General features: G+C 43.3%; 1 protein-coding gene across 1 annotated transcript in view; it reads left to right on the top strand.

Annotated features, from left to right (window-relative positions):
• The first annotated feature begins 29 nt into the window (after positions 1–29).
• LOC121848047 (WD repeat-containing protein 7-like) overlaps positions 30–25,489 on the top strand; it is a 244,397-nt gene continuing 218,937 nt past the window's right edge. The window contains exons 1-3 of the mRNA XM_042331965.1: positions 30–45; positions 659–777; positions 4,284–4,407. Coding sequence (XP_042187899.1) covers positions 30–45; positions 659–777; positions 4,284–4,407 — 259 coding nt within the window. The remainder of the gene's footprint in view (positions 46–658; positions 778–4,283; positions 4,408–25,489) is intronic.

The following is a 25,489-nucleotide window of genomic DNA, read 5'->3' as shown; positions in this document are numbered from 1 at the left end:
ACACTTGCTGCGCAATCAACAGCTCTGCAATGGCTTTGAGAGTCAGTAAGTTATTGAAAATGCAGTACTGCATCTTTATAAAACAAATTGGGACAATTTTATAAAGACCAAACGGCCTTGGGAATAGAGATATGTGATGGTCTGGAACAGTGTAAAGGGGATCACTTGACCTTTTTGGTTTTGAATGGATCGTCACAATGTTGGAAGTAATTTAAACGTTGAATCGATGAGTCTTATCATGAACATCAATTCAGTCTTAACTTGGATGTTGATTTCCTTCCAAGAACAGTGGTAAATAAGTTTAGAAATGTGGAGTCCTGTAGCTCAGTGGTTAGAGCACTCGCTTTGCAAGCGAGAGACCTGAGTTCAATTCCAGGCAGGTCAGGGCGAAACCTTGGGCAAGTTTCCTTACTCCACACAGAGCCTAATAATAATCCCTCCAAAACCAAAAACAATAATAAATTGTTCATTTTCAATCTACGACTGTTTGTGAGACATTGCTGTGCGCAATTGGCTGCCGCGTTCGCCCACAAATATACAGTCAATTCACTTTACAGTGTGTTCTGTGAAGCGCTTTGGGACGTCCTCCCGACGTGAAAAGCGCTATATCAAATGCAAGGATTATTATTATAACAGTATTTTTGATGTACTTCCTTAGGCTGGAGTCAGCTCACTGTCATGCATTGTGTCATGCTCCCTGATCATCTCGGACAGGATAACTTTAGACCTCCCCTTCTGGAGATGCTGGCCCGGCGTTGGCAAGACCGTTGCTTAGAGGTGAGAAAGAATGTCGCTTTGGACTTGGCGCAGTGAGTTGTCACCATATCGTGAGGGGAAAGAGCCTCGTGGAGAGGAGCATCTGCAGGACAAAGCCCTAACGGGTAGGTTAGCCCTAGCTGGACAAGCAGCAGGAAAGATTGCCAGACAGTGGTCTCAATGGCAAGCTATGCGGTTTCAGCTGGTTAGACTCCAGCAGTTACCCCAACACACACCCTGGGGTCCCCAAAACCTTGACTCTTGTCAACCTGCACCTAATACTTTCCGGGATTAGGTAAGCAGGATGAGTCCCTCCAGGTTAGAGAGAGCGCATTCCATTCCAACAATCTATCGCTGGAATTTCCATGTGTAGGTGGGATGCAGGGAATTCTCGGTTTGGTTTGGATGCTCTTAACAACAACAAATTACAGTTGTATAGCGCCCTTCATGTCGGAAAGACTCCCAGGGTGCTGGACAATCAGGCTTAATCATGATGTGGGTGTCCGCATGTGTCAGACACCTGGCTGACCAAAAAAAAGGAGGGGCATCATTTTCAACGCCAGCACTTTACAACTTAAGTATTATTATTATTACTTATCTATTAAATTCATCCGAGTTGTGTTGAGAAAATTGTTAAAAGTCGACACTCCTTAAATGATAAAGAAAACAAAATTAACGTTAAATAAATTATACTTTTTTAATTGTAGAAATGTGGACTCGCCTTGCAAGCGAGTTGATATGAGGCTGGTTGCATATCAGAATTTATACCCTATATTTTATCAGTTGACACTTCGCTGACTGTGAGTTTCAGCAGCACGTGTGAGACTGGTAAATAGCTTCTGGTACCTATGTTTGATAAATGAGCAGGTAGCCTTAACATTGCACCTCTGCTGGAATGACAGAAATTGTGTTGAAAGTACAGATTTGCAAAAAAATGAGATAGCATTAAGGGGTTGAGGGAGGGTGAGCCAGGATTTTCACCAAAAATAGCAATTAGCTTAACCCTACCCAAGTGGTGGCTGTCTGCCTCTGGCTTAGCGTTTAGGGTAAGGATTATGTTTGGTTGCTCATGGGACATTGCTGGTGCAGATTGACAGCTGTGTTTGACGACATAAAAATATCCCTTGCACTTGATTCACGTTGTCGAGCCGTCTCGAGGGGCTTCGCACGGTTTTAGTATGAAGTGTAGCGACTGTATTTCCAGGTCAACATAGCAGCCAGTTTGCTCATAACAATGTCCCACAAACATGAAGTGAGTGACCAATTTGGGGGATTGTGGGCCCTGACACCAGGAGAGAGAAACTCCCTCTCTTTTCAAATAGTGCCATGAGATCTTTAACGTCTCGTCCAAAAGATGGCACCTCCAACAATTCATCACACCCTCACCACTGCATTGGAGTGTCAGCAAACACTGTTGAGCTAAAAGTTCCAATGTGGGGCCTGAACCCAAAATAGAGGCAAATGTGCCTCGCGTAACATTCTACATTAAACGTAAGTTTATTCCCAGAGCATCATCCCTCTTTTGGTTGAATCATTAATTTCAGTCCTAACTGCGTTCTTAGAAAGAAAAGAATAAATGGGTTGTTCCTGCTGGTTGGGGAGTTCATAACTGCATGACACAGACATAAGATGGTGCTAAGGGGGCCTCAAAGACAATTAGGAAGAACTATTTCAAGCAGAGAGCAGTGAGATTGTGCAACTTGCTGCCCGAAGCAGTGGTTGAATCAAATAGAATAGATGCATTTAAGAGGAAGCTAGATATAAACATGAGGGATCAGATGGGCTGAGTGGCTTGTTTCCTTGTAAGCGAAGTTTTCTACCTGGTTTCCTGGTTTATATTTCCTCCTTAATTTGAGGCACAAGAGATGCCCAAAGCACCGAGTATTTGAGTATAGCTACCTAAGAAGCTTTTTCTGATAAAGGATAATATGCTTAGTAATGGAGAGAAAGTGGATTAATATGAAAGCAATAACTTCATTACTGGAAACAGCCATAGGAAATACACAGCACGGCATGAAAGGAGGCTATTCGATCCATAATTAATAATGATAATCCTTGCATTTGATACAGAGCCTTATCATGTCGTTGAAAAGTCTCAAAGCGCTTCACAGAATATATTATAAAGTGGATTGACTATGTATTTCGTTGTCTGTGCTAACTGGATCCCTCCATCAGGTTTATCTACTCAACATTAGTTCCCATTTAAAAATACAAGACATTTCTGATCAGTTTGGGTTCTATTCTGTTCTATGTGTGAGGCTGTGTGTATTCTCCAAGACACCAAAAAGTTCTCAGATCATAGTTAGTCTTTGCTATAACTTTCACCAAGAAGCTCCAGACACTGTACTCCGTCCTACAGATGAGATATTAAACCAAGGTCCCGTCTGCCTGTTCAGGTGGACGTTAAAGACCACATGGCACTATTTGAAAAGAGAAGGGAGTTTCTCCTAGTATCCTGACCAACAATCCCCCTAAAATACAATTGTTTGTGGGACATTGCTGTGTGCTACTGGCTACGCGTTCCGCCCACAAAATACACAGTTAATCCACTTTAGGTATATCCTGTGAAGCTCTGTAGACATCTTGACTATGTGATGTGGTGAGGATTACTATTTTTATCATAAATGCAGCTCACGTAATCAAGGTCAGAATAACTTTCAAAAATTCAGTTGTATATCTGAGCTGGAGCCATATCTTCCATTTGTCAAAGGCAGTTGCTCATTTCTTAGGTAAAGAGATTTAACCCTTATGTTATTTTTCCAAGAAGAATAAGAAAACCATTAGTTTCTCACGAGAAACGACTGCTACCACCTGTTCTGTCAGCTTAAAAATTCCAAAATATCTAGACGTTCAAAATACAACTTTGCAGGAAGTGCTGCATCTACTGAGTGAACATCTAACAGAAAGCGTAACTTTCTGCCAGACTTGATCTTCGCTAGTTTCATGTCATGTTAGCTAATAAGAATTTGGTATTTCGTGCCACAGAGCGCAAATTTTAAAAATGGTAGTTTCATCCCTTGGTCTTTTGCAGGACTTTTCCGTGTGATGTTGTCCACCGAGTTCACTTATAAAATACGCATAATATATTTACGTTATATGAAAATAATGATAATAATCGTTGCATTTAATATAGTGCCTTAACATGTCATTGAGACGTCTCAAAGCGCTTCGCAGAATATACTATAAAGTGAATTGACTGTATGTTTATGCATGGAACGCAGAAGCCAATTGCACACAGCAGTGTCCCACAAACAGTTGTGGATTGAAGTGACAAAATTGTTATTTTTTGGATGGATTATTACCCCCAGAAAAACATTCCGCCAATCGACTAACAACTGGGTTCCTACTTCCTTCTAGCTAAACGGAGTTAGGAAATTTGTTTTAAAGTTTTGCCTTGGCCAGGACTCCATGTATCGTGTAGGCGAGTGTGAAGCACTTTGAGACGTCCTTCTGATGAGAAAGATGCTATATAAAATGCAAGAATGTTATTTTATGGTCTCTCTCTGTGTCTCTGTGTGTTGGTTTAGGTGCGAGGAGCTGCCCAGGCATTGCTATTGGCAGAGCTTGGTCGAATTGGGAAGGAAGGTCGGAAGGAAACCATAGACTCGTGGGCTCCATACCTGCCTCAGTACGTCGACAGTGTCATGTCTCGTAAGTACACGCTCAGCGCCATGCAAAACCAGATCAATTCCAAAGACTTGTAGTAAAATGCTACCTATTTACCCCTTGGAATCTGCGAGTCATTTCAGCCCCAGAGAGATAGGTTGCAAGACTCCATCACTTTATTTGTAAAAAGGTTTCAAACAAGTGCACGGTGTCTGCAAAGAGACAGCCCCAAATTTTTCAGCAATGCAGCTGAATTAGCATGAATTGCAAGTGGGAAATTTAAATCGCACAACATTTCATCTGCAGATGAATTTCGTTTACTGCGGTGCCTCTAAAATGTGCTTGCTGGATGCAGTGGAGTTTGAAGGACTGTGCTTAATCGGGCATTTCTGGCACGATTTCCGCCATTTGCAGTGTAATGCCCAGGCCTTTCCAGCACAGTTCCCCAGGAAAAAGGTTTTCGGTGATGGGGAGCTGTAGTTGATGGGAGGAGAACTAGTGCCAATACAAAAGTGACTAGCTGTGTGTCCTCCTCCAGTGCTGTAAACTTAATATGATAAAAAAAATTATTTTGATGAGTAAAAGGTATTTTATTCCCCCTTTAAGTCTGCACATTCAATAGAAGGCATTATTTATTTCCACATATACCATTTGATTGTGTTTGAAATTTAGTTCTATATGCCGTGTGCTCTAAGGAGCCACTTCTGTCTAGAACCATAGACATTTACAACACAAGGTCATTCACCCATCGTGTCTTTTGAGAGCAATCCTTTCAGTCCCATAGTCTTTCAGTACAATAGCCTGTTACTATTGTAAATAATGTGTGTGTGGGGGTGGGGGGAGAAAAGGTTTATGGTTTTCTTGGATTATATTTATTTCGTTATCATCCAGAGTTACCCTCAAATTAATTGACTACTCCTTTCATTGCTTGTTGGATGCTACTATAGTAATTTACAGCACAGGAGAAAGCCATTTGTCCCATCGTGTCATCTTAGTGTTACCATAGCAGTTTAGAAGCCACATTTGCCTATATAACATTCACCTTAATTTATTCCGATAAGGTGCTTTGAGACGTTCTGTTTTCTGCGAAAGGCGCATATTATTGTTATTATAATCGATTTAACAATTTAGTCCTGGGATATGTAACCTTTGCACTTACGTTCCATATCTTGTTCAATAGATTTGGAAACAATAGATTAAATTGCTGGCTACTTTTTCAGGCATTTCATTTATAGGGACAAATGAGCTGAATTGTTTATTGTTTAACTCTATTTAAAAGTTAATTGTTCCAATTAGTTTTATTTCCTCAGGGGCATTAACAGGCTTTTGTGGTAACTGAATGACAGAGAGATAGGGAGAGTGAGAGAGAGAGAGAGAGAGAGAGCGCAGCAAGAACAGGAAATGTAATTTGTTCCCGGTGTATGTTGTATCAGTATTTAAAACCTGTGTGTGTTGAATGCATCTAAGTGCTGTGAAATATGAGATTGATTAATCTGCTAATGGCAAGTATTAGGAATGTGGTTATTATTTATTATATCCCTAGAGGGAATTAATCCAGTACCTATTGTGAATTTTTTTGACAGCAGACAGTCAGTTGAACAACCACTTAATTGATTTTATAGCAAAAAAATCAGACTCTTAGCATTTTGATAAAGATATTTTTCCTGTTGACTTTCATAAGTGTAATCTAGAGGCTGTTTCACTCCAGAGCAGGTGATCTTCACTCGAATTCTTCTTTACATGTTTTTACAGTCAGATTCTCGAACAAAGTTATTTTGCTTAATTTTACTTAATTTTTCTGTCAGGTCAGTGGCCCATTCTTCTTGTCATATCAGCACTGTCAGTGGTCTGAAAATTATCATGGTTTTAGCCTTAAGACCTTTGTTTGCCTAGCAGTAAGTAGGAGCCTGGTTGTTAGTCGATTGGCGGATTGCTTTCTGGGGTAATAAACCCTAAAAATTGTTTACTCAATCCACAACTGTTTGTGGGATACTGCTGTACGCATTTGGCTGCCGTATTTCATCCACAAAATACACAGTAACTACACTTTACAGTATATTCTGTGAAGCGCTTTGAGACATCTCAACAACGTGATAAGGCACTATATTAAATGCAAGGATTATTATTATTGACATTAACACTTAAGATTGTGCAATTTTTTAAAATTCAGTCTTAATTGGAAATTTGGAATTAATTTGGGTTTAAGAATAATGGCTCAGCTGTTCCCTCAGATTAATGGCACGTTCACCTCTGAGTTGGGAGTTTATGGGTTCAAGTCTCAAGTCTAGGCTGACCCTCCAGTGCAGTGTTTGGGGTTTGCTGCATAGTTGAAAAATAGGAACATACAGGACCAGAAAAAAAAATGTGATCTATTTGGCTAGTCGCAACGTTTACAAAAAAAATCCTGCATTTTTCTATGTTTTATATGCCAGGAATCGATTTTTTTCGCCAAATAGCTATGTAATTCCCTCTTGAATTTGTTGACGCAATCCGCCTCCAAGGCCTCCCTGGGTAGTCCATTCCACGTAATCACTGCGCCTAGGTTGTGTCATCAAATCTGAATCTTCAGCGATTATCAAATGGTCATCCAAAATATTTGCTTTCACTGTTCAGACAATTACTACAAGCAAACGGGGCCTGAAATTCCATCTCGTCTTCGACCTGTAAGATCATTTTGTCTTTCTTTTCAACCGTGTTGAGTCACTTCCCCCTTCCCAGCGCCGTGCTCCGCTCTGGGATGCCACCCTGTGTAAGGGACGGTGTGTAAATGCGAGTTATTGTTGTGTTAAAAATTTTAGGATTGTGCAGAATTGTGGAAAATTCTTCAATTCAGTCTTAACTTGGATGTTGATTTCCTTCCAAGAACAGTGGTAAATAAGTTTAGAAATCAACACAAAGAATTTTCCACAATTGTGGTCTGGGCAGGATGGACAAACTACATCTGAGCAGAGCTGGCACCAGTCTCCTTGCTGGAAAAAGTACTATTATTATTATTATTACTAGTGTCGTGGGGAATGATTTACAATGACATGGCAAGTAAATGGGACTGAAAGGATTGCTCTTTAAAAGAGCCAGCACAGATACGATGGGCCAAATGGCCTTATACAATAACTCTTTCATTTGATAAAGCATCTTATCATGTCTTCAAGGGCTCCACAGAATATAATGTATATTTTGTGGACGAAACGCGGCAGCCAATTGCGCACAGCAGGGTCCCATAAACAGTCGTGGATTGAGTAACCAAATTATTATTATTTGGGTTTGTTTTGTTCTGTAGATTTCTAGGTGATTCATTTTAAGACAAGATCTAAGTGGAATTTCAGGCCTCTTATCTACAAGATGGCAGCTAGCGTGTTAACTGCAGCCGTTTACCACAGAAAAACTGCATGGTAGGTTCAAAGTACAACATTAGATAAAAACAACTTGTTAATAAACTGTAGCAACTTTTCTAAGAGATCAAAAAGCAACTACTTCACAATTTAATGCAGGCTATCAAACAAAAGTTTGAAAAAAAATATCGTTTGACAAAGTGTACAATTTAAAAAAAAATCAGATGGCGCTCACAGTGATTTAGGAAGAAAATGGCTTTATGGGCTGACAGTCATTTCAACGATTCATTTTAGTCTCAACACTAAGTGGGTTGACGAGAAAGAGAGATACATACTGGTGATACGCACTCAGTTTGCATACTTTATGCTTTAAAGCTGTTAGGTGGAAGCAACCTAGCCTGAGACATTTGTGGATAGTGTTAATCCCAAAGTTACCAGATTACGTTCACTGACATCCATCTCCATTCACTCCATCCCGAAGTCACTCCTTCACTCCCCACTTTCAAAGCTCTCCTTAACACTTAAGATCAGCTGCTTAAAACACTTTGAGGCATCCTCCCGATGTGAAAGATGTTATTATACAAATGTCTGATTGTTAATGTACGTAATTAACTTGAGAGCATCCCAATTCATGGCATCGTACCAGAAAGGAAATTCTACATAAAATGATCTGTATTCAGGCTGTCTCAAACCAAAACTTTTAAACCGTGGGCAACTGAGCGACACTAATAAAGCCATTTACTTTAATATTTAGGCAAGCAGGTTAAATTGTGTGTGGAAGGTCATGCAAGTTTCAGCACCCGTCTACAAAACTTCCAGTTTTGATTTGGAACTCCCATTCCTCTGCAGCCAAATCGCTGGTTAAACGTTTCACAGAGCAGCAGGTTAGAAACACAAACCGTTCATATGCCCTGTGTGAATGTCAAGTTCAAACGTGTTCAAATGTAAACATGTGGCATATTCTACTTTCAACAAAACATAAATGGTCCAGGGATGGGAGAAAACAACAGAACTTTTGCTCGACTTCAACTCACCGCACAAGTGCGTCCACCTACACTTGTCCACCTTTGATGGTACTGTAAAGTCGCATGGTAAGTAAGAGCAAAACTGATGGAAGAAGGCATGAAGTATTAGAGAAGGAGGAGAATACCTTCATTGACTGAGGGGCAGCTGTGTAAAACAGAGCCAGAGCCGTCAGCCTCAGAGGCAGCCAAGGCAGCTTGCAGAAGAGAAAGGGAAGACAGGAGAGAAGAGAAGCAGAGTAAATTTAGGGGAAAATAATAATAACAGCGTTAGTAGGAATGGAAAAAAAAAAGAGACCGCAAGAAGTATATCGAAGAGAATTATCTCATGCTTGTGCAGAAGTACATTTGGTAGAATCCACAGTTCCTTTACCCACCATAAGACCTTCACATTATAAACCGGGATACCATTTTTTTTGCTTTCTGCCATGACCGTGAAATACAAGTGCTCAGATGTCTGCAACATCAATTTAAAAAACACAACAGTTGGTCAACTAATGAGCATCACTACAGTGGAGTCCTGTAGCGTAGTGGTTAGCGCTTGACTCACAAGTGAGAGGGTTCGATTCCCGGGCTGGGCGAAACCTTAGTTAATTTTCCTTACTCCGCACACCTCTGTTTATCTAGTAGTAAGAAGGAAGCCGGTCGTTTGGCGATTGGCTAACCGTAACAGACGGGTTCCTTCTTACAGGACACTACAGAACTCCACTCCATTATTATTATAAACCTGGCTCCTCACTCTCTGCTTCACTAGGCAACCTCTACCATAGCAGTTATGAATCATGGCCTTGCTTTCAAATCTTTCTGCAAAAACACTAAATTAGTGTTTCCTGCAATCTCTGACACAAGTTGGTTTTGGAGGAATTACTTGTATACAGAAGAGCTTGCATTTCCCAATAAAAGGGTGACTATTTTTGGAAAACAGTATTGTCACTTCAATGTTTGAATTAATTTTTAAACTTAATCCAAGTTGACCATGCACATAAATGCATCTGAATTGTGAATAAGTGCACATTATGATCACACAAAACTCCGCATGACTCCTTTGAAATTCAAAATTGCAGCAGGACAATTAGTCAGATACAAGATAACCTTTGAAATTAATACTGCTAGGATCTGACTAATAAATGATAGCAAGATGGGCCCAAATAGGCAATCTTGCGCAATCTCTACAATCAAGAAACACATTGTACAAACAGCTAAAATAGTTGATTTGTGGAAGTAAATGGAGCAGAGGCCATCGTCATTGGCATGTTTTAACAGATAGCAGATAGATTGTTGGCCACAGTATGAGAGTGATTTATTTTAATTAAATGTTTTTTATTAACATGGAGAATCAGAGAGTTTGAGCAGACTAGTAGTTTGACATTAACTTGAAAATGCTTCTCTTTTCGAGTCGTGTCATGAGAACGTTAAAATCCACCTAGATAGACAGACGGAACCTGCTCATGGTCCTGCTTACATATGTAGTAGACCTTTACCATTGTTTGCTGAACAGTTCTCTGACCGCAGGACTGACGTGTATGAAGGAAACTCGGCCACAATGACCAGACACATGGCAAGCTGTTCCAAGATAATGGGAGCCCTAAACAGGGCATTTGTGTTGTCCAAATTTAACAACCCATTCAAGTCAGTGAGTAATAGTTCCTGCTGAATAAGACTGTGTAAATCATTTAAAGAAGCAATCAAGCTATCGTACAGTACAGCAACTTGCTCATATATAACACCTTTCACACAAGAGAGAATGTCTCAAAGCTTTATAAATACCGAATGGGAGCACAAGCTGGGATGAAGAATTGGGGGTGGTGGGAGAGGAAGGGTAATGGGGTAAGTGGCCAAAGTCTAAGTCAAAGAGAGAGGACTTTAGATGGATAGGTTTTTAGATGGTCTTTAGAAAGGGCACGACAGGGGGCTTTGATACAGTGCCTTTCATGTCAGGACACCTCAAAGCACTTTGTAGGATTTACTGTAAGTGCAGTGATTCTAAGGGCTATCCCAGGCCACTGTTGTTGCGTTTTTTTGCTGATGTAAAGAATGTTTAAAATCTGGACGGGAATTTTTTTTCTGTCAAGGGAATAAATTCATGGATAAACTGATCCATGAATCTGATCCATTAAACAGCTCCCTAAGGTGGGCATTTCTGGAGAAGAAGCAGAGGAATTGCGATTTAAAACATAAGGTGGAATGATCTTATATTGAACCCTGGAGTTCTCACATAAGGAGAGGAACGTAGAAAAATACCACAAGTCAGGCCCTCAGTAAAACAAACTTTGTGTATTATATCAGCTGCTTATACAACAAGCTACAACAAATTATATTTGTATAGCGCCTTTCCCATCGGGAGGACGTCCCATAGTGCTGCCATCCTTAAAATCTGAGCATATTTAAATCGCATTATTTTTAAATAGCATTAAAAAGAATTTAAAAATAACAAAATGGCAGAAGCAAGACAGGATAAATTAGATTTTAACATTTTTCTGCTGGTAACAAACACATCAGATTCAACCTCGGAGATTGAATTAAGTGTGTGTGGTGGGGGGGGTGGGGGAGACAAGAGATGAAAACAAGAGAGCTTGAATACACTTGATTAAGGAACGTGTTTTTGATAGTGTACTGACACTTCTCTGTCTTCACTTGTTTCATTCTGAGGTCCCACTGTAGCGCGGGTCAGTTTTATTTTTATTTTGCGGATCTGCTAAATGTAATATATATATTTATAAAATTAGTCAATTCACTTCACAATATATTCGGTGAAGTGCTTTGAGATGTCTCAACGAGGGGATAAGCAGCTACATCAAATGCAACGATTATTATTATATAAATACGATTTATTGTATTGTTTTACACCAGCTCTAATTGTATGGACCTAAAACAATGCATTATATCAGGGGATCAGGCTGTATTGTCGCCCAGATAGGATTTCAGATTTTTTTAATAGATAAAAGTTTACTGAAAACATTTTTTGTGTTACAAGTGGTTCATTGATATACAAAGCAAAATTTGGTATTTAACTAGTCGGCTCTCAAGCTCTGAAAAAGAGAAAAGTGCTTCAAATGATTTTCATAACTGATGAAAAAAGAGATGATATTTAAGGCTTTTGATATTAAAAAGTCCTGTGGCTCAGTGCTGAAGAGTACGCGCCTCGCAAATGAGAGACCTGGGCTCGATTCCCATCAGGGCGAAATGTTAGACAAGTTTCCTGACTCCACATGTATGGAGTGACAGTAAGAGGAACCGGTTGTCGATTGGCGGATCGCGTTTCTGTGGATAATAATCCCTCAAAAAAAATAATAATAATTTGGTCACTCAATCCAGGGACAAACAGTCGTGGATTGAATTGACTGTACATTTGTGGGCGAAATGCAGTAGCCAATTGCTGTGTTTCGCCCACAAGTATACAATTAATTCACTTTACAGTATATTCTGCGAAGCATTTTGAGACGTTTTGAAGACGTGATAAGGCGCTATATCAAATGCAAGGATTTTTATTATTATATTAATTAAAAATCTGCAAAACTGCCTCGTCATCAAGCACAGGGAAGCCCGAGTTGCATAGCAATTGGCTGCCTTGTTTTGTATAGCATTTAGGTTAACAAAACCACTTGTGTAGAGAGAAGAACAGAGTGAGGAGGAAAGGAAACAGAATAGGGAAGTCGGAAGCAGTGAAGTTTTACTTGCAGTAATTTGTCAGCGTTTTAAACCATTGAGAAAACATAAAAGTGACAAACGTTTCAAGTGCGCTGGGTGACATTAACATAAGAAAAGTCAGTGCCCTTACAGCGTGCCTCGTCTAACTGGGGGGGGGGGGAGGCGCACTATCAAGTACAGAGGTCGTGACTTGGGCAACTCCTACTTTCATAGAAAAATTACCATATGTCACACACGAGTGGATCAAAAATAAAGGAGCAGCGCATTTGTCCCATTGTGTTGTTACAACGGCTTGAAAATTAGACAGCGTTGCTCAAACGGTGTATTTGCTTTTCACTTTGTGAACGCTTTCCTTTATCCGCTTGGAAATGTCCATAAAAAGAATCTGCTTCACAATTGGCATCACTGTGACGGATCAGTTTTACAAAGCCCATGCTGGTCACGGTCCTATTACTCGACTGGCTTGTACCAGCACAGCTAATACAGTGGGAAAACGTGAAGGATGAAAGAATGGGGCTCTCCCTAGGCTTTGCACGTGTAAAAGAAAGAATGAACTTGTATTTTTTTAATAATAATAATTCTTGCATTTGATATAGCACCTTATCACATCATTGACACGTCTCAAAGCGCTTCACACAATATACTGTAAAGTGAATCGACTTTTTTGTGGGGGAAACGGGAAGGGTGAAAGAATGGGGTATCCCTACGCTTTGCACTTCTAGAAGAATAAACTTGTATTTTTTGAAGCAGCTCATAGAGAGAAATCTCAAAGTGATTATCAAGAGTAATTATCACCAAATGCCTTGACTGAGGATCTGTAGCCAAACATTTTGGACATTTAGGTCCCAGCAAACAGTCGTGAGGTAAATGAACAATCAATCTGAACGATTCAACCCAACGTGACCCAAATGTAAGAGCATTATAAACCGAGCCAGGTTTCTATTCCTGCACCCTGAAATTCAAATACAGTACATGCAAGTCCTTTCAGTTTGTCTGATTCATCAGATAGCAGCACTTTAAGCAAAGCCAATCTTAAGTCTGCAAAAGTCCTAGTAGCAAGGTGTAAGCTAAATCCACCTTTTACCTTGTGAGATCAATTATTCTAAACTTTGAAGAAGCTTTAGCTATTTTTGGCTTTGAAAGGTATAAAGCAAAAGGTTTGCAAGCAAAATACCTTCTACTTGAAAGGATTTTACAACAGTTTAACGAGATACAATTAAAAACTATGCAGAGTGTGGGCCTAACCATACACCAAATGCAACCACTTGCAAATGGGCCCAAAACTACCGCGTGGGAGCTATCTACCACTTGTTTGAAAAGCAATGTGGGAGAGTGTATCCTGGTCTGCAAGAGAGAAGTGTAAAGACGGTACGTGGAATATTTCTTTGTTCACAGGAAGTGGTTGCACCCATTTAAAAGGGGCTAAGCCCTGAGGCAAGGACTGTCATGCTAAGCTGTCAGCAAGCTCATGGCTATAAAGCGCCAGTGAAGTGGGGATTACTCCAACAGCCTGCAATCTTATGTGAAGCAGGCCACTACCGCTCAGTACAATGATCTTTGAAGTGGTCAAAAGTATCCCGCTCCACCGGGTGATGAGGTAAGAATAATATTTTCCCCCAACCAAGGACCACTTCAATCGCATGAAATTTTGACAGCGGCTTCAATGAGCATTTGCTTTTCAGAGGAAAGTCAGCCTGTTCTAATGCTACACGAGGCAGGAGACATGAAGCATCCACAGTCGAGATCTGGAATTCATCATTCCATACAAAACCACAGTGTTTTTCACAACGCAATCTAAAATCTGTGGAAGGTAAAAGGTCAATCAGAAGCTGATGGAATCTTTATCCAACAAGATTTCGATCCCATTCTGGTGTAATCAATACATTTTTTGGGGGGAGGAATGCAGCTCATGTACCAAAACCCTTTTCAAGTCTTAAAAAACAAGGAACTTTGGCTTTTGCCCTGGTCAACAAAAAGGCGGGCGGGCGGAGATAGAAGGGGAAGGGAGAGCTCCCCAAAACCCTGTCGTTTTCAACTGGGGAGAGCGAGCTTCAGCAGTTTACAGTGGACTTGCCTAAAGAAAAGTTGTTTGTCCGTCCACCTGCCCCCCACTCCTCCCCAATCTCTAAGCCTTGCATGATGTAGTATCAGTTGCATAAATTGAATAAGGAAAATGTTAGCTCCATCCCTACCTCACACTAAGCAGCTGAATTCCAATAGACATTCCTCTCTAAGCACAGATAAAGGACACAATTTGGTTCGTCGACTATAACTTCGTTGAAAATGTTCATCATCCTTATCGTTCATAAGAATAAGGTTAATTTGTTACTGTATTTTGTTGTAGGGATGAATTTCCCACTCTGTTTCCCGCCTACACGATAACAAACATACGAGGGTTTCATTTTGATTCAGAGGAACACATGGGAAAGTGGGTTAAGACTCGAGTGCCTCATGTAGAGAAAACTAACAGTGCCGATGTGATGGGCCATCTATACTATCTGTCCTGTAGAGTCAGGTGGGAAATAAGATGTGGAATAAAGAGTGCCGGGGCGTGAGAGGCACACAGTGTCCTATCATAATCAGCTTGTTCATTCCTCGACTTGTTTTGAAGAATCCCCAGAAGATCAAAGAAAATGGAGGACAGACACAAAAGAACCTTCTTAGCAGCCAAACAACAGATCAGGTGCCCTGCAGTCATTTAGCGGCTTTGAGCTTCTGCACAGCAAATGCTTTCCTGGCTAGCGTCAGTTATAGATTTCTGTGCCAGTCTGATTGGACCTGGAACTTGTCCAACCTTTGTTCGTGATCCGAAGAATGTATTTAATGCACCTTTTGTTTCCAGCTTCTCACGCAATAACATCGACAATTTGTCCATTAAAGGATTTTTTTGTAAGTGGCTCTGCTTACTTCATCCATAGCTAAACATTTGCACTGATGCTTTCTGAGCTTTCCACTAAGTTCCTCTTAACGTATCCAATACAATACTCTTTATGTGTTATCCTCAATTGTCTGTCCTAATTTTGTGATTCCTTCGCTATCCTCCAGATTGATCGACCATTCACGCACCTCATGGCTGCGGATATGGGAACCTTGCTCTTTACAAAATGCCTATCTGTGAAAACAGCCACAACACTTTGTCTCGAAGCAAAGATTATTATTATATCGCAAGCACTTCACAGGATTTCAGGAAGTGAATGTCCAATGTTTTGGGGAGGGGAGGTGAAATTATTGCCCAGTACACAGAGAGAAACTCCCTTCTCTTTTCGATTAGTGTCATGGAACTATGGAATCTTCAACATCCACCTGAACAGGCAGAAGTGACCTTGGTTTAGTGTCTCATCTAAAGGACGGCACTTCCGACAATGCAGGATTCCCCCAGCACTGCATTGGAGTTGACGATTAATTGCTTTGAGATGTTCTCACGTGATAAAGCACTACATTTAAACCATGCTGTTAATGTGCAAGCATGCAGCTTTCAACAATGTACCAACAGGTCAGTTTTCCAATGTATGTAATACTTAAAATATAACCCATTGCTTTTTAAATGCTCAGTAGCATTCAAAATATTAAAAGTAACGTGGGAACTCATTACAAGACCTTAAACTTCCATCGATAAACGTTTCGTATCCATAACTACTTACTGTATAATTCCACATTGCCTCTCTGATGTTTTCCCTGTAGGAATTTAACATAATGAATAAGTCTTGCATTAAATACTACTTTATTTATTATGGCGTAGTTTTGCAGCACCCAGCGACATAATGAGCATCAATATGCCTAAACATCAGTAAACAGCATCCTTCTCAAATGTTGGTTAATGTCAAATCTTCAGAAACCAAGAGGGAAAAATTCACTGGAGAAAAAAAAGCTAAATCACAGATTAAACAGGAATTTTTTCATACATTTAGCCTCAACCTCTGTCACTTTAGTTCTCTGCTCACTGCTAGCTTGCTTTGTAGTTACCTTGTTTGATCTGTCCCTGTAAAGCAGAGCTGCAGAAAGGAGGGAGAGGTTTCCCTTTAGTCATCTCTAGGGTGCTCGGTTTCTGTGGTCTGCAAGGAATAACAATTAAATATTAATTACCGCATATCAGAACAGGTCAAGCTTGCTTGGGGGGTAATACTGCTTGGGTTTTGAAGTTCTTCCACATCAGTCATGCTTTGCAAGCCTGAGAGTACACCCTTCTCATTAACGCTAAATAGCTAGTCCTACTACCATCTATACAAAATATAGATTCACTTTACAGTATATCTACAAAATATAGATTCATTTTACAGACGTCGCAAAGATGTGTTAAGGCGCTATATCAAATTATTATTATATTATCTGCTCCTACGTCAAATTTGATTGCACAAAAACACCCCTAATTTGAAAATGTCTCTGTTTTCTCTCTTCCAGCCAGATAATTAGGTACAAAGTACCACCCTTGTCCTCCCTCCTGTCGATCTTCCACCATCAATAGCACAGAGGGAAGATGGTCAAATACTTCAGCAATGTGTTACCAGGCGGATTTTATCCTTAACATAACTTGTAATCAGCACACTGTCAGGTGCTTTTCCAACACTGTAATAACCCATTCGATATGCCATCAATATACAAGTTCAAACGCAGCAGTGTCTGATTTTGCCTCCTCTCACAGTATCTGTATTCTATCTAGTGACCTTTTGATAGTCTGCTTGCAGCCCCTTCTAGCTCAATGAAAGAGAGTCAGAACAGATGAATGCAAGGCATTATATATAGGAAGCAAGAATAGTATTCCATGGACAGAACAGAACAGGAGTGTTAACTGATTCATCTGTCACCATATAATAATAATAATAATCCTTGCATTTGATATAGCGCTTTTCACATCGGAAGGATGTCCCAAAGCGCTTCACAGAATATACTGTAAAGTGAATTGACTGTATATTTGTAGGCGAACGCGGCAGCCAATTGCGCACAGCAATGTCCCACAAACAGTCGTAGATTGAAAATGACCAATTTATTATTGTTTTGGGTTTTTTGGAGGGATTATTATTAGGCTCTGTGTGGAGTAAGGAAACTTGCCCAAGGTTTCACCCTCTGCCTGGGATTGAACTCAGGTCTCTCACTTGCAAAGCGAGTGCTCTAACCACTGAGCTACAGTATATATATATATCAGAATAGCGTGAGGAAACAATGAACAAGACAAACAGAATGCTGGACGACGATGTCAAATCAGTGATGTCCAGATCGCCAGAAGTCATACTGAAGCTTTATATTTCTCTGGTCAGCCTGCATCTAGACTACAGTTCTGGTTGCCATGACATAAGAGGACTGCCCAGGCACTAGAGGCTATAGCAAAGATGATCCCCAGTGTTAAGAGAATGAGCTATAAGCATTGATTAGACTAAGCTAAGGCTCTTCAGTCCCTTGAAAGGAGATGTCTCAGTGGGACCTTATAGAAGTTTGTATCACTTTAAAATGGATTGAGGAAGTAATATTTTTGAATGCAACAACAGAAGAGGACACAGGTTGCGAAGGGCAATTACAGGACAGACACCAGGAAGTATTTCTTTACTTAGGGTAAATAATGATTGGAACTGATATATAAATACAAGTTGTTGTTGTTAGTTATCAGAAAGGGTAGCTGAAGCCAGAATGCTGGACTCATTTATTTAAAAAAAAGCTAGATTCGATGATGAGAACTCTGAAGGGCGAGTTTTTGGGAAGGCTGAAACCAAATAGGCTGAAGGGCCTTCTTGTCAATGTCTCTCGTGACCTTGTGAACATTATCTCTGTAGATTGTATAGACCAAAGTGGTCCAACTCGCGGTCCATGGGCTGCATTCCAGTCAGTGGGCCGATTTCATTTCCCCCCCACCCCCCCATTTCATCCGGCTCACCCGCTCCCACCATAGCCCCTAAATGTCATGTTAATGTTTCTGGGAGGGAAACAGAAAAATATTGCTTGTATGATGCACAGATGTTTCTCAAATAGGGCATTCGGCCTCCCAGCACCCAAAAGGTTGGACCCATCCTGGTATAGGCTACAAACATATAATGGATAAGCGTCTGGCTCTCAGTTATAGTTAGCTCTGAATGCTGCTGGCAAGTTTTGGAAAGGCTCGTTTGTTCTAAAGGGAGCCGCAGGATAATGTTTCCCTTCAGGACAGACACATGGAGACTCATGACAGTACCGCAGATGAGGTCGCCACATACACAATCTCGTGCGTTTTTAGTTGAGGTGGAAAAAAAGAAGGCGTTGAGGGGAGGCGGGGGTGGGAGAGATGGAAGAGGGAAGGGAGGGAGAAATAGAAAAGGGAGGAGAGAAAGAAGGAGGAGGGGAAGAGAGAAAAGGAGGAGAGAGACAGGAAAAGGTAAGAAACAAACTAACAAACATCTACTATAAAATATAGAAATATAATGGAGAGCGTACAGAACAAACCAAAGTCCATACAGCACACAAGTGTTGAGTTGGATATTAATACTATTTTTTTAAAAAGAAAAGCTTTTCTGAAACATTAATGCATTGCGCAATGACTTACTGTATATCAGAATTCACCACTATTTTCCTATGGCCTAATTGCGAATTGCACCATAAACAGAGAACGCCCCCACCCCACACCACACCTTTGTGACAATTTCTTCATATGATCCCCGATGAAGGTGGCATTGGTCATGCTCATTAGCGTGTTAGCCAAGGAGATGAGGGACAGCAGGTGCTGGGTCGTGACTGCCCGCGACACGTTGTAAGTGCTGTTTCCCAGAACTTGCACCTTCCCTGTCTCAAGGGCACCATCTAGTGTCTTGTACGCAATCTGCTTGGAGCCGGGAAGCATCAACGACATGTGACCGCCTCGTGACAGCAAGCCAAAGGACACGGGGCAATGCGGTTTCAACATGCCAAGGCGGTTGAGGCAAACTTCGTCTAATTCTTCGTTCAATCCCCAGGCGTGAAGACAGGACATGAACAGCTTGGCGGTGTCCATTGTGAGGTTGTACTCTAGCAGTGTGAGGGGCTTGGACTTGGTGCCCTTGTGTTCTGGGTCACTCTCTTCCCTCTTCTGTCTCTTGGTCTCGTCGTCACCTTCCTCTTCGTCGTCCAGCAAGTGCTCTTTAATATTCTCTTTGATGGTCTCCTTCACCTGCTGGAAAAGCACAGCTGCTCGCTTGCCAGTGAGGAAGGAGCTGCTTTTGTCTGCTCCTCCCGGTGCTTTCTGCAGGCTCTCCGGGGAAATAAGAGTGGTGTTGGGCCTGGATGCTTCATCAGTAAGCAGCTGGATGATCAGAGCTTCCACATCAAAGAAAAGGATGTGGACATCTGGATCGGTCAGGTTGGTCTTCATGGCCTGCACCATAAGGGCATTGTGAGAGTACTTTGGTAAAGCTCCCTGGGGAGAGGAAAGAGCACAGGGAAGATGGTAATATGTACGTGGATCATTAAAATACAAACTTAACAAGTTCACAAGGTGAATGCTAGTTTAGTCACATTTCCAACACCCATTTCAAATAACACTTGAATTACACGTGGAACACTGATGTGCGCAATTGGCTGATGCGTTTCCCCCACGAAATATACAGTTAATCCTCCTTTACAGTATAATGTGTGAAGAACTTCGAGACGTCACAACAACATGATAAGGCGCTAAATCAAATGCGAGTATTATTATAACTGTATTTTTACAGTGCTTCATGCACCTCAAAATGCTTCATAATAATTATTGTCCATTGTTATTGTTTTTTGTAGGCAAACACATCACCAACTTAGCACGCATCAATCTGCCACAAACAATTATGAGGTGAACAACCTATTAATCTGGAGGTTTGCAACATGTTGGTGATTTAGACTACGCTGTCTCTGTGCTGTGTGTGGGTCGAAAGTCAAACAGGATAGTCTCAAACAGGGAGTGGTTGAATGTTAAGACAGTTTGGAAACATAAATCAAGCTTCCCGTTCCACTTCTAAAATCAATACATTCCGCTTCTACAAGTAAAAACATGGCAATAATGTCCCAATTGTCTTAATCTCTGCTTCACATGTTAAGCAGCAGTTAAGAATTAGCTCCATGAAATCAGCTGCACTTTCACTCCTTCCTCTCTGACTGTGCCTTTGGAATCGCTAAAAACTGTCACAGTTCACACATTCCCATTTCTTACAGCTCTCTTTTTTTTAGATTTTTTTTAGCTAATCTACTTGTTTAGCTCAAATTGCAGTTGCCTCGCAAGCGAGAGAACCCGGTTTTGATTCCCGGGCAGGGCAAAACCTTCGGCAAGTTGCCTTACTCCACATGCCCTCTTACCCAGCAGTAAGAGTAGGAGCCCGGTTGTTAGTCAATTGGCGGATCGCTTTCCTGGGGTAATAATTCCCCCAAAAAATCTGGTCACTCAATCCATGACTGTTTGTGGGACATTGCTGTGTCTAATTTGCTGCTGTGTTTTGCCCAGAAACACAGAGTCGATCCACTTTACAATATATTAGATTATATTAAAAATAGAGTTCAGACAAAAATAAATTAAAAATTGTATGCTTGTGCTGCAAATATTTTGGGGATAACGTGGAATATTTTCAATTCACTTGAATTCACTTGTATATTCTGTGAAGTGTCTTGAAGACGTGATGAGGCGCTCGATCAAATGCATGGATTATTACTTATTATTTCACAAAGAAAGTTTAAGCAGCAGAAACATTCTCAAGCACCTAGAAAAGTGTGGACCTTGTCGAGTGTGAAGGAATCTCAAAATCTGTCAAGCTACCCCAGAAATACTAAATTCTGTGGAACTGCACGCTAAATAATAATCCTTGCATTTGATAACGCGCCTTATCACTACGTTGAGACATCTAAAAGAGCTTCACAGAATACAGTATATTTTGAAGTGGATTGACTGTGTATTTTGTGCTTGAAACGCAGCAGCCAATTGTGTACAGCAGTGTCGCACGAACTGTCGTAGATCGAGTGACAATTTTTTTTTGAAGGTTTATTACCCGCAGAAAGCGATTCGCACAATCGTAAACAGAGGCGTATGGAGTAAGGAAACCTGCCCAGAAATCAAACGCGGGTCGAGTGTACTGATTACTACACTACAAGACTTTGGTTTAACATATAGAATTCGCCTTTTCACTTCTACACTAATAAACTTGCCTTTGCTGATGTTGCGTCAGATCAGAGTCCCAATCCTGTGATTTGGATGGAATTGAGGACAGCCGTCAGGACTTTCTCACTTTCAGCTTTTAAAGCAATTCTTGTTTGCCTCACGGCTGTTTGCCTAACAGACATTTAAACTTTCATCTTTTCTCAATAGTTCTTTCTTGTCTGCCCCAAACACTGTTGTGTATTCTTTACCAAAGCTATGACTTCCATCTTCATACACACACACACACACCAAATAGTCAGAGAATCGTGCACAAAACCCTCGTTCTCACCCTCAAAGCCCTCTACAGTCTTGCTCCCCACCACCTCTCCGACCCCCTAACCCCATATCAGCCTATCCGCTCCCTCCACTCGGCGGACACTGGCCTGCATCAGGTCACTCGCACTTCCCTCTCCACCATTGTCAGTCGAGCATTCAGCATCTCTGCCCCACACACTGGAACTCTACCCCACAATCCCTCCACCTCATTCCCTCTCTTGCTTTCTTCGGCCACCCTCCCATCCACACCCTCCTGCCCTTCACCCTCCTAAGCCCAACTCCCAGCTCGGGTCCAGAAAACCCCGACTGTCCAGCGCCCTGGGATGTCTTTCCAAAGTGAAGGGGGCTATTCAAGTGTAATTTGTTATTACAGTTGTTGGACCCTTCCAACAGTGGCACATGTCAAATTAACACACCTTCTATCCCTCTGGAAGCTCTGAAACACCACTTCTCCTGTTAGGCTAATTTGAAGCAGAGTCTTTGATTTACATTCCAAGCACTGTCGCCTTGGGCTCACCGACCATGCCCAAAGTTCCCTTAACTAGCGGAAAAAGAAAGTTATGTTTTAATGTTTTGATGTTATTGAGGAGATTGAAGTGTAACCAATTCATCCATTATTTTCCATGTGAAAAACTGCACATCTCAATCATTTTTGCCTGTATTGAGCAGGCGTCTAAGATAAGTTATTGATAATCTATAACACCTGTACACAGGGTAGAGGTAGAGAAATGAAATCAGGCTCCACGTGCGCAAAACTGAGGCCCTCCTGATTGGCTCGGGTCAGCGCCGCCGCACCTCAGGCGCTGACAGCATCAGCATCCAAGGCTGCACTCTCCACCTCTCAAAGCCATCAGGAACCTCGGCGTTCTGTTCGACCCTGAGCTGTCCTTTCTTCCTCATATCCGCACCACAACTGGCACCGCCTTCCATCACCTCCGAAACATCGCCAAACTACGGCACTACCTCACCCCTCACGCTGCTGAAACCCTGGTCCACGCCTTTGTCACCTCAAGGCTGGACTATAGGAACTCTCTCCTCGCCGGCCTTCCCGGCACCTCCCTCCACACTGCAGGTCATTCAGAACTCTGCAGCTCGTGTACTGTCCCGCACCAGGCTTCGCGACCACATCACTCCCACCCTCGCTCGCCTCCACTGGCTCCCCATCCCCCAGAGGATCGAATTCAAGATCCTCATCCTCACCTACAAGGCCATTCATGGCCTCGCTCCCTCCTACCTCTCCGACCTACTATCCCCCTACCTACCTGCCCGTACCCTCCGTTCCTCTGGCTCCAGTCTACTCCACATCCCCCGCCCCAACCGCCCTACCATCGGTGGCCGGGCCTTCAGCCTCTCAGCCCCAAGGCTCTGGAACTCCATCCCCCAGTGCCTTCGCCTTGCTTCCTTCCTTTCCTCTTTCAAGGCCGGTCTCAAGACCTTTCTCTTTGACCGTGCCTTCAGCTCCCCTCTCGACACTCTATCCCTCCTCGCTCCCTCCCTTCCCTCCCCTCACTCTGACCATTTCCCCCCTGCTCGGGTCCCGACCCAACTGTCCAGCGCCTTGGGACGTCCTCCTGACGTGAAAGACGCTCCATAAATGGAATGTTGTTGTTGTTGTCTCCCGCTCTGCCCGTTCAACCATCGGTGATTAGGCCTTCTAGGTTTATGATGTCAGTGATGTGTGGGGCAAGAAAATGGAGCTGGGAGATAAGGAGTGGAGTGGGGATGGGGTCAAGGGAGCAGGTGGTTGGTTTTAGGGATAGGATGAGTTCAGTGACAGAGGGTGGGGAAACGGGTACGAAGGTGTGTAGGGGAGGATGGGTAGGAGTCGGAGTGGTGGGAGAAGGGGTGGGTGGTGGGTGGAAGTTGGAGGGGAAGTGACCGCGGAGCGGATTCCCTTGATCTTGGATTCAAGGAAATCCAGCATCTCCTCGCAGTGAAGGTTGGAGGAGATGACCTGCGCGGGGTGGCGGGGGGGACGGAGGAGTCGGGATGTGGTGGAAAACAGTAGCCTGGGGTTGTTCTTCGCCTCCAGGATTATCCTGGAGTAGAAGGACGACTTGGCCGAGGCTAGAGTGGAGCGGTAAATTTTGAGGAGGTCCAGCCAGATTTGTCGGTGGACCGTTAGGCCAGATTTGACAAAGGTGCGCTCAGCAGCCCGCACCTGGCATTTCAGTGAGCGGAGGTGGGTGGTGTACCAGGGGGAGGAGCGGGAGTAGGAGACAGTGCGGGAAGTGATGGGGGCAAGAGTATCGAGTGTGGAGGAGAGGATATTGTGGAGGAGGGAGAGAGGAGAAGAGGGGTCGGTGAGGGTTGAAGGCCAGAGGGAGAGGAGTTCAGAGGACTCCAAGGCATCGGTTAGGGATTGTGGGGGTAACTTCTTCCAAGGGCGGTAGAAGATGGTGGTGGGTCTGGTGGAGGTGGGGAGGGGGGTGGAGGTGGTGAAGGAGATGAAGTAGTGGTCGGAGATGGCCTTGTCGGTAATAGTGACATCCGAGACACTGAGGCCCCGGGTGATCACCAAATCGAGTGGGTGGCCGTGACTGTGAGTGGGGGAGTTTATGTGTAGGGAAAGGTTGAGTGAGGAGAGCAGGGAAGAGAAGTCTGTGGAGATGGAGCAGGAGGGGGTGAAGTGTAGGTTAAAGTCGCCCAGGATGATGAGGCGATCAGAGAGAGGCAAAGAGATGTGAGGAGTGTTGAAATGTCAGAGATGAAGGTGGGAGAGGTTTTAGGGGGCCGGTAGAGGAGGAGGATTTTAAGGGAGAGGAATGAGGGGTGGGAGAGGGTGAGGTGCTCGAAGGAGGGGAAAGAGCCAGAGGAGTAGGGGATAGGGCAAGTGGTGTCCTTGAGATAAGGGCAACACCACCGCCACGGCGGTTGGGGCGGGGGATGTGGTGGGAGGTGTAGCCGGGTGGCGTGGCCTCCGTGAGGGGGAAGGTGTCGCCTGGGGTGAGCCACGTTTCTGTCAAGGCCATGATATCAACGTTCTCATCAAGGATGAGATCGTTGATGACCAGGGCCTTGTTGCAGAGGGAGCGGACATTTTGCAGTCCGATGTGGAGGGAGCGGTTGACAGAAGGGTGTGTGGGAGGGGAGGGGGGTCCAGGTTGTGAGGCAGGGGTGGGGGAGATGGGGATGAGGGAGGAGAGGTTGACTCCCCGGGTCTGTGTCCGGGGTGGCTGGCGAGAGTGGTGGGGAATGGGGCAGTCGGTGTGGCTGCTGCTGGACAGCCAACGCCGAGTGCCGCGGTGAGCCCGGCGGAGGATTCCCAGACTGGAACAGAGGGAGGTTGTGGGAGGGTCAAGTGGGGATAGAAGACGAGAGGGACGGAGAGAGAGGAGGAGAGAGCGGGAGAGATGCAGAGGGGGGAGGGTTTGGGGGGAGAGAGGAGGGGAGGGAGGGAGGGGGTGAGGGGGCTCGGGTCAAAGCGGCAGCCATAGTGCGCACGCGGGGACCGGGAGCGAGCGGTCAGGTGGATGGCATTATCCCGCAGATTGGGGCATCGAACCCAACAGGACCATAGTGGGCTCTGATGTGAGCCCTGGGGGGGGGGGGCGCAGAGGGTTTTTTTTTTTTTTTGTGAAGGGCAGTGAAGGGTTTGCACCTACGCTGGGGGTTGGAATCATGAGGGGTGGAGGGCAAAGGGGATGGGGGTGAGAGGAAGACTGAAAGCACGGTCAAAGAGGAGGGACTTGAGCCAGCCTTTCAAGGAGGCAAGGGAGGGGGTGAGATAGATGGAGTTCCAGAGGGCGGGGCAGAAAGGC

This window comes from Callorhinchus milii, unplaced genomic scaffold (genome assembly GCF_018977255.1).
Source record: "Callorhinchus milii isolate IMCB2004 unplaced genomic scaffold, IMCB_Cmil_1.0 Scaffold1, whole genome shotgun sequence".
In the NCBI taxonomy this organism is placed as follows: Eukaryota; Metazoa; Chordata; class Chondrichthyes; order Chimaeriformes; family Callorhinchidae; genus Callorhinchus; species Callorhinchus milii.
This window is presented reverse-complemented; position numbering and strand designations above follow the sequence as displayed.